Here is a 9,711-nt window from a genome sequence, read left to right as displayed (position 1 = left end):
CAGCTCCATCAGTTGGAAAACACGGTTGTTTTGTCTTTGTATTCTCGTCAGAAATAAACCGAGAATCATCTGTTCGAAAGATAAACTGTGTCACGGTCCATTCACTTGATAACCAGCACAATGCAGAAAAGGATTCGGTTACATAATAATATTATATATTGCAACTACATTCAAGAATTTTTTGTTTTTCAAACCATGTGCCATATTTATTTGCTCTCTATACAAATGTTGATTTTTAGACCTCTAGAGTATTCTCTGGAATGTTGCTTTTATTTTGATACCAGAACTAGTCAAAAACACTTTGTAGTTCCTGAGATATATTGAAATCATTTCGGGGATGTAATTTTTGAGAACTCTCCAAAAAATTTCCAAAAAAGAGATGTTAGGTACAGGTGCAAGGGGTTAAGGGCTAAAGATGTTTTGCTTGTCATGTCCCCTTTGAAGGAACTAAACAGGGCTGGTGTGAGTGTAGCCATAGTCTTATCAACAATAGAAGAAACAAAAAACTATAACTATCTTTTGTTGCTTGCATATGGTTGTTGAGTTTGTTGACTGATCTTTTCACTGTCATTATTACAAAGTTCTTTTGCCATAACAAAAAAACTACCTGAACAGTGACAGAGGTCCAACCCAGTCCATTACAATCTGCAACACAGATAACACTTGACAATTTAGATAACTTTAGATAGGCACTTTGGATAGCACGTCAATAAATGGTTATATGGACCAGGACCAGGTCTGAATTCAGCTTCAGACATGGTCCCTTCTTATCATTTAGTGGCCTCATTGCAAAACTAGAGGTTTGATTCTCTGGCAGAGCAAGACTTAGATTTAGGGATTTCTCTCTTGTGCACAGTTTTAGTCTCCAAGAAAAGGATGACAGGTTAAGGCTTCAGATGCCATGTTTCACACAAAATGATTAAACCCAATTCTTCTCACTAGACCAGACTTTGGAAGACTGTGGCTCTATGGATAGAATAGTCTTCTTATGATTGGAAGGTTGTAGGTTTCAACTTCCTCCCATCACATGTCAATGGGAAAGGCACATAACCTCAAGTTGCCTACCGGTCTGCATTCTGATGTATAAATGTGTGTGTGAATGAGTAAATGTGACTCTACTGTAAAGTGCTTTGAGGGAATAAAATGACTGGAAAATCAGTTCAGTCCATTTACCTCTTAGGTATAACCTTGTTCCATTTTGGAAAATGTTTCAACAAAACAAGATGGAAAATTTATTTAACAACACATTACAGTAAAGACAGATATATTCTAGATGGAGACTTTAACCACTTACTGCTGATGCTGTGGTTTTACTGTCAAGAAGATTGTAAATTGATTTTGAATATAGCACACACAAGTTACCTTATACAGCATTCAAAGTTGTGAAATTAGACATACTTTACCTGACTCAGTCCACTAAACGGCAGCAAAGTGCTTTCAATATGACCCTTGGTGTGTGTGAAATGTGCATCAACTGGCATTAAACTAGTGACTTGCAGTCAGAGAAAACAGGTCCTCACCTGTTATCATGGCAAGTTAAGTACTAACAATGCAACTGAAGCCCAAGTCATGTTGGCAAATTGATTATTTGATTGTTTTATGAATAATTTCAACAATTTTATTATCAAAATTGCTGAATTGAAGCATTGTTTGTTCAAACACATGGAGGAAGAGAAGGAAGGGTGAGGCACTGTGTCACAGAGTGAATGAAGCAGGCAGCGGATGCATGGACATTACTGTCTATATATTATCAACATACATGTTTAATTCTACATGCTGGTGTTTCACAGTCTAGCATATTGAACACATAAGAGTGGCATATTTAATCCTTCTGATCAGCCACAAATGAGCAGTGAAAATGAATAAGATGAGGCAGAAAGTACAATGTCGCACTGATGGTGGTGAGGTGCTGAACCAAATAGACACAAAGGGCAGCAGGTGTTCTATAAATTAAAAAACTGAAAACAATAAGAAAAGCACAAGAACATTCAGTGAGAATAGAACTGTTCCTGAACGATTCTCCTCTGTGCTGATCAGCTCCGTTACAGCTGCCGGATTTTTAAAAATGAAGGCAAATGAGCAATTTTTACTAAAGTGACACAAATATTTGTGGGCATGGACTTTATATTAAAAACATAGTGAGATCATTTTAAATTTCAGTTAAAAGGGAATCAGCCAAAAAAAAAAAAAAAAATCTAATTTCAGTTTACATTAAATAGTATTCTGTTGTTCTTGCTATATTGTTGTTAATTGATTAAAGCACAATTGAAAGCTTTTAATACAGCTAAATGTTTAAGTTAAGGCCAAAATATGAGCTAAATTTAAATCTAAGCTTCTATTTTGGGTTTTAAATATTTGTACGCCTGCTCCAGAGGAGTCCTGAACCTCACCGGATGACACTGATGCATACAACACCTTGGCTGCATTAAGACCCGCTGTGGTTTCAGGTGAGCCTGTTGCAGCAGTTATCATTGGGTCAAGATTACACAAGACAGAAACAGAAGAGGTTGAAGGGATTTAAAGGTTTGTTAAGTTAACAGTTCACATCAAAGAGTACTTAGCATTTAGTCAGTCACATGATTGTTGAAAAAACATTGTTTCAACAATTTTAGAGCTTTGTAGTTCATTAAATCTAAATGAAAGGAAACGTTAAAGTGATCCACGATTAGTTGAACATGTCCTACATTTGCTGCATTTTCCTATTAACTCAAAAATTGTAGTTTGTGATATGTAAAAAGCCATAATTACTTCAAAAATGATAGATCTTTCATTATATTTTTCACCCATGGAGGTCGCCATTTTTTCACCTTGCTGGGTTGATGATGCGGTTGGTCCATTTTGTACCGAGTAAGAGTAAACACAGGAAGGTTAACTTAATCCAAGCTGTTGTTTATCATATTGCATTTGACTGGTGTCATTTCAGACAGTGCAACACTGTATCGCAGTTGGCTGTAATTAAAAAAAAAGAAGTGAGTTGAGTCTGCTTTGCTTCCCACATGAAAAAAAGAGCACAGTGGAAAACAGCCAAATACAACTTCTGAAGGACACATTTGTGCCCACAACATCCAGAAGACTGAATCATTTGTAAGAGCAAAACTGATGAAGGATCTAGCAGGTTACCTTCACAAGCTTAAACCAAATGTAGTGCCAACAGTTTTTATCCACAAAGCACCTAAATCCCGCTGCCAGCTAGCGAGCAAAAAGACCCTGGGAGAAACATGAGGCAAGCAGCGCTGGAAGCTATTTGAAATGATAAGGAAGCTATTGCTACTGCTGCCGGTACTAAATGTGAAACCACAGACCTGACACCAGACCAAAGACCAGACCTGATACAGAGCACATCAACTGCTTATTGGATCACACAGTCTGAGCAGCAGTAGGTGTCATTTATTGTTTAATTTATGAAGCTGAAGGTGGCAGCAGCATAAAGACCAGCTTCTTCAGCCAACCCTGTCCTCTTCCGTTTGTTTCTCCTCCTTTTCATTATTTCTTGTGATTTCTACATTCCCATCCATTTCAACGCACTCCAATTCAAATTAAAAAGTCTTATGTTACTCATTGCAGTTTTAGCCGGATGGAGTTAGCACAACTGGATCAACCAAAAGTCATTTACCCAGAATGCATTGCAGCTTAAACAATATGGCAACATCCATGTGACAATATTTTATTTAAATGTATAAAAACTGTATTTTTACTGTATTGTTTATATATCTAAATACATATTTCTCAAATAAAGTCTATTGTTCCAACTAATGGCGGATAACTTAACTTAAAAGCTGAGGGACAGACCAATATTCACTCTGTCATCCTCCCCTCATCATGAGCCTCTTGTTCCTGCCACACTTCCTCTCTTTTCTCCTGTTGCTCCTTCTCCAGCTCCTCCTGTCTCTCCTCTACAACATGATCTGGATACAAGCAGGAAGTGTTGCCGTCTTTCCATGTGACCACAATGTCCCCTGCTTTCAGTTCCTTTGTGTCTCCTTCAGACATGGACGGCGTGTGACAATGGGGCAGCGGAGATGTTCCGTTATCCCGAAGAGCAGAAACGACTTGAAGCTCTTCGCCTTCATGCTTCTTAACAAGGGATGCCTGGGCTTTGTATTTAGCTATCTTTTTTCTGCTCCTGTTGGAGATGAACCAGAAAACCTTTAAAATAGAACATTGCATCTTTTCCTTTGTTGCTAAGATTTGATGTGTAATTTCCTACTTGTTGGCCATGGCTCCCATTCCCAGCAGCAAAAACCCAACGAGCAAACAGACAAAAGCCAGAACCAGAAGCACAAATGTCCAAATAGTTGCTGCAAGACAGAAAAGAACATAATCACAAAGTTATGCCATATGTACACTGAATAGAGACCTAGCTATGCTAGAACCTTCTGAAATAATGTTGGTCCACAGAAATTACACACGCCGCTGCTCTCAGTTGCTAAATCTTTCCCCCTGCCTCTCACTGGGTTCTGTAGGGAAATGAGTAGCTGCGGGATGGTGCTGGCAGGACCCAGAACTCCAATAAGCTGCAGACATGATCTGCTGCTGACTGTGTTTCTATGCTGGCAAATAGCTGGGAAAATATCATGCTCTGTGACTCAAAGTGAGACGCCACTGTAGGTGTGGTCAAAATTAGTTTTTTTAAAATATCAATTTATTACAATAAAATTCTCTTCTTTATAAGGACTGACCTTATGTTAAAGCTGCAGTTGTAACTTTTAATTAAAAAATATGACTTTTACAGAACTGCACAGTGGCACAGTTGGTAGCTGTTGCCTTGCAAAGAAGGTCCTGGTTTAAAATGCAGTTTGTATTTTATCCCTGTGTTCCTCTTGCTTGTTGTCTGCTGGAGATGGGCACCAGCATCCCTTGTGGACCCACTAGGGATAAGCATGTAAGATAATGGATGTTTTACACTTTTGCTAAAACTGTCACCATGTTGTGACAGTTCAACATGAAAAATACAATCTGTGAAAAATTCAAGCTGCTCTGCCTCCTCCATATGGTCCACAACAGTGGAGCCACCATGAACGCTCTGGCTACTTAGAATGGCCACTGATGACAGCAGATAAACAGTTTTCCTGTAACAGTTGTTTCTCTGCCGTTAGCACATTGCATGTACACGAGCTTGACTGACAGCACTGAGACCCACCTCCTGGCTCTGATTGGTTGTTTCTGACTGAGCGGTGTCTTTCTACAGATGGACTGTAGGAGCACTAAAAGGAGATTGAGGAGGTTGAGTCTTTCAGATTATCTGTCTCATAATATGCTGTCATAATATTGTGACAGTTTAAACAAATATATAAAAGCACTTTTTTCTATAAAAGTTAAATACTGTAGCTTTAGTAGTATGCTTTTATGTGTGAAAGACTCAGATTCAGCTTCTAATTTCACCAAACATTTTAACTTGAAACACGTTCAGCTGAAGGATTTTATAACCTTTATGATAAGCGACGGTGCTTACGGTTCTCGGTACGGTAGAACCAGCGGTAATACTCTCTCTTCTCCTCCATCTTGCCTTTCATCAGGTCTGCTGCCTCCTCCGGATCCTCTAACAGGTCCTGGTCCTCAGACGCTCTCCGGAGCCCTGAGAACACAGGAACAAGGCAAATCCTTCGGTTTTCAGAAACAGATCAATTACTGTGCTGTTGCATCAAATTCTGCAAAACATTGAATACACAAACAATTTTTATTGACATCACTTTTACATGTGATAAAGTATTACTGGATTACTTTGCTGTTTAGTTGTTGAAAGTGCTACAAAGAAATGATGTTGCTGCCTTTATATTATAGATATTTCTGAGATCAACTGCACTGGATCTACTTCGGTTCATTCAGACTTACGGAGGCTCGTCTTACAGACGTCCACCTCATCAAGAGACTTCCACTCAAAGTGCTTGAGGCGGTTTGTGAGAATCACACGCTGGCCGTCGGTGGACAGCAGTAAGGACGTTTTTTTGCTGCTGAGTCTGTTACTACTACAGTCCCACATCAGCTCTGGAGCTTCCTGGTCTGACTTTGGACAGGCCTGGGTTTGGACCGGATGGTCCTGCTGAGCTGACAGACATCTGGAGGTTCCGACACACATCAAAATGCCCTGGTTGATCCAGTGCCACTGCTGAGCCTGAGAGTCCAGGTTACACTGTTTCAGGAGAACTTGACCTGTGTCAGCCGACTCCTCCAGACACAGGCCATGCTGCGTGTTATGGATCATAAACATCTGCCCCCCTGCAGAGGTCAAAAGGTTGACTTTATTAAAAGCATAGATGCCAACTCAGTTAGTCAGTGTCTACTTTGTTTTACAAAGTGATCATTTACCTGGGACAAGGAGAAGCAGGAATACCCAAGAGTCAAGCATTTCTGAAATGGATAAAGAACTGTAAGAACACACAGAAATTAAGGAACTTTTTCTACCATCTTTTACAGTTTTGGATTTTCACATTTAAAGAACAGCCAAAGCAGCTGCAGTTCTAACAGAGATGGTAATCTATATCTCCATCTCATCTAAGAATTTATGGTGCTATGATCTTTATCATAGTTGGTGGTCATATGACTTTTCACTGAATGAAGATCAATAAAGATACTGATCTACTCTCTCTGCATATCCAACCTGCATGACAATGCTAAGCTCACTGTTTTATTCCCTGTTTTATTGTGAAATAAAATATCTAAAAAAGAGTAAAATATTTACTAGATATGACTTAGACCTTTGATTGTGTAAACTGTAAAATCTTATGGATTCAACTTCTCATCTGGTGCCAAAAATTAATAGAAACTTATTTATCTAATTGATCATAATCTGTTAAAATCAGTAGCTGCACACCTCCCCTTTATTTGTCCACAGGTGTCCCACTAGAATGTATTTTGGAACCATTACTCCTTTCCCTTTGCATAAATTATCTTTCACCTCAGTGTCCTAATAACAAAACATGTGCAGATGATGGAGTATTTTCCATACGTTTACAATAAGACACAAGTTGTGGAAAGACTAACATAATTATTAGATTAAGGTTGTTAATGCTTCATGTAACTAATACAGAACATATGTTTTTAAACCAGATCCAGCATAACTGGAATCAGTCAGAATATCTGCATGATTGGACTGAAATGACTATTTTGTCTAAGTCGATATTTTGTGACTTGGTGCAATAGAAATAAACTGAACTGAATCCAGTGTTGAATTTTGATGTTTCACAATCATTGGGTTTAGATTTAATCTAAATGAATTTTTAAATCCCAGGTAAAAAGTCCATTGTCTGGTCAGACTGTGGATATTACATTACATTATTTTCACAAAATAATTTGTGAAAATAATCACAAATTATTTTCGCCTGGTCACATTTATCAATGCAGGCAGCCAAATTATGCAAGAATGGACAGTTCACATTTCAGTTACTTGGCATTAAAGTATCTGGAAGTACCTGACAGTATCACCACTGTGCAACATTACGAAACTGTAACCTACTGAGTTATGAGACTGCTAGAATATACAATTGCAAATTTGTTCATGGTGTGTCAACTCTTGCCCTTATTTTGTTAATATTAGCATTAACTCGTATTGAAAAAACAACACTGTATTGTTTGTCATTGTTTGTAATCTATCACTTCCTTATTTTCAGTAGCAGGTAAAATCTGTGCTAACCTGACTGTTGCTTATGATGGATTTTCAAAAGAAATGCCATATCTTCTCATGGCTGCCAATTATTATTGGACTTACAATTTTACCAAGTGGTTCAATTTAATTCAGTTTATTTAAATAGCGCCAATTCACAGTAAATGACGTCTCAAGGCACTTCACAAAAGACAGAGACAGTAGAGAGGAAAAACTCCTCTTTAACAAGAAGAAACCTCCAGCAGAATCAGAACCAGAACCTGGCTCAGTACAAGTGGCTATCTGCCACGACTAACTGGAGGTTTGAGAAGAAAGAGCAGAGACACAAGAAGAAACAGATGAACTGATGTAGGATGGTTTTCAATGTCCAATCCTTCCAACCCTTTCCTCCTGCATTATGAAAAGCAAAACCCACTACCCTGTTAGTGTAAACCAGAAATGATATTCACAGTTAATGAGCAGCAGTTTAAAACTGGAGCTGGATCAAATCTGCCTCTCTGGATGAATCCTAAACTGAACAGATGAACAAAAACATCCCATAATACACAGAAAATAGCAAATATTTCCTTCCCGGGAGGTCTGATCTGCTTTGAATTGACATGTTTTTTTTTTGTACTCACTGTGGATTGACTTCTGCTGCGTCTGTGGCTGAGATGAGGAGAATGGAACATGTAACTCAGCAGGTGCTCAACAGAATTAACAACTTTGGAAGATTTTCCAAAGGTCACGGGGAGGAGTCTGCACTCTGCTTGATTTCCTGATGAGGGAGTGAAGATTCAGAAACGCAGAAGGAGGCTACATTTAGTTATTTAGCTCCAAAAAGTCTTCTCTGTTCACTTAGCTGCTCAAAGATGTTCACTGTCTCAACTTTTACATTTTTGTCTAACAAGCTCATAGAAAACTACATGTTTGCTTTACCAATTCAGTTCTCCTTGTCATATTGAGAATATCTACACGTGATATGAAACATAAACTCACCCTAACAAATGTGTTCCTGCAGAGCCTGTAAAACAAAGTTCAGTGAGATCCTTCAGGTCTTTGACCTTGTTATATGGTTACTGTTTACACAGCCTCATAGTAGCCTTGGTTCCTGTGTGTGTGAAGGTAAATGACTCATCGGTCAAATCCCTGCCTGCAGAGCACGAAATGTACAATTAACTGCTAAGGGATTAGATTTTTATGTCATTGAGGTTGGGCTGTGGCTGAAGTCTGTGCTGTTAAAAATTAATCTGAAACCTTAAATTAATCTGTGGATATGGAGGTGAAAGCTGGAAGGAAGTGAGCTGAGAAGGCTTACTTCTTTAGAGTGGAGATTCAGTATGGAGGAGGGAGGATGATCCTGATCAGATCAGAGTTGCTGCTGTGAGGTAAAGTGTGAGGCCTGTGTGAGGGGATTCAATCTGTGTTTCTGCTCTGTCTTCTCAAACATCCAGTAAGCCATGGCAGATGGCCACTTGTACTGAACCAGGTTCTGGTTCTGCTTTAAGTTTCTTCCTGTTAGAGGTGAGTGTTTCCTCTCCACTGTCACTACATGCATGCTCTGTGTGAGGCATGGCTGTGCTGATTGTTACTGTATGTTGGTCCAGAAGGACACAGCAACCAACACACAGCAACAATCAGCTATGTGTTGTTTATTGCTGCAGGTCACAAATGGCTGCAGGTCACTGACTCAATGCAATCTGCTGGGTTTCCTTAGATAGGAACTTTTTAACTCATGTGAATAATAAACTGAACTTAAAGTACTGTTTGATAACTAGGATCAAATGGAATATATGGGTGATTGGATTACATCAAACACAGAGTTAGAACTAACTCAGCCTCCAGGGTGAGCAGCATCAGCTGTGTAGCATCATTACTTGAACCATCTGCCTTAATATACAGAACAGAAACTACACCAAAAACATTTGCTAGATCCTTTTAGATTTTGATGAATATAATTCTCCTAAAAAAATACTAACAATAATAAAAAACGTTGTGCTGTAGCTTGGGCTGCACAGTGGCGCAGTTGGTAGAGCTGTTGCCTTGCAGCAAGAAGGTTCTGGGTTCAATTCCCAGCCTGGGGTCTTTCTGCATGGAGTTTGCATGTTATTTTTGCATGTGCGTGCGTGGGT

At 39.0% G+C, this 9,711-nt stretch overlaps 1 protein-coding gene across 3 annotated transcripts; it reads right to left on the bottom strand.

Moving 5' to 3' along the window:
• Positions 1-1,219: 1,219 nt before the first annotated feature.
• LOC103462282 (uncharacterized) lies at positions 1,220-8,928 on the bottom strand. 3 transcript variants are annotated; one of them, XM_008404966.2, is made up of 7 exons: positions 8,579-8,928; positions 8,221-8,357; positions 6,307-6,348; positions 5,833-6,216; positions 5,453-5,575; positions 4,208-4,298; positions 1,220-4,123 (listed from the first exon to the last, which is right to left on the bottom strand). In XM_008404966.2, exons 3-7 carry the CDS (start codon positions 6,344-6,346, stop codon positions 3,796-3,798), a joined length of 966 nt encoding a protein of 321 aa, XP_008403188.1. In that variant the 5' UTR covers positions 6,347-6,348; positions 8,221-8,357; positions 8,579-8,928; the 3' UTR covers positions 1,220-3,795. The 3 variants fall into 3 exon arrangements, with proteins under 3 accessions (XP_008403188.1, XP_008403187.1, XP_008403189.1); XM_008404965.2 differs by lacking the exon at positions 8,579-8,928 and having other exon boundaries at positions 8,221-8,572; XM_008404967.2 differs by lacking the exons at positions 8,221-8,357; positions 8,579-8,928 and adding an exon at positions 8,050-8,199.
• Positions 8,929-9,711: the final 783 nt, after the last annotated feature.

This window comes from Poecilia reticulata, linkage group LG3 (genome assembly GCF_000633615.1).
Source record: "Poecilia reticulata strain Guanapo linkage group LG3, Guppy_female_1.0+MT, whole genome shotgun sequence".
NCBI classification, from domain to species: domain Eukaryota; kingdom Metazoa; phylum Chordata; class Actinopteri; order Cyprinodontiformes; family Poeciliidae; genus Poecilia; species Poecilia reticulata.
This window is presented reverse-complemented; position numbering and strand designations above follow the sequence as displayed.

Excerpts from the sequence above, each read along its gene's own strand:
- LOC103462282 (XM_008404966.2), bottom strand. The coding sequence starts at position 6,346 with ATGCTTGACTCTTGGGTATTCCTGCTTCTCCTTGTCCCAG. Across the intron at positions 5,576-5,832 it reads CGTCTGTAAGACGAGCCTCC|GGCTCCGGAGAGCGTCTGAG; the intron begins GTAAGTCTGAAT and ends CTGTGTTCTCAG. Across the intron at positions 4,299-5,452 it reads GTTCTACCGTACCGAGAACC|CAACTATTTGGACATTTGTG; the intron begins GTAAGCACCGTC and ends TCTGTCTTGCAG.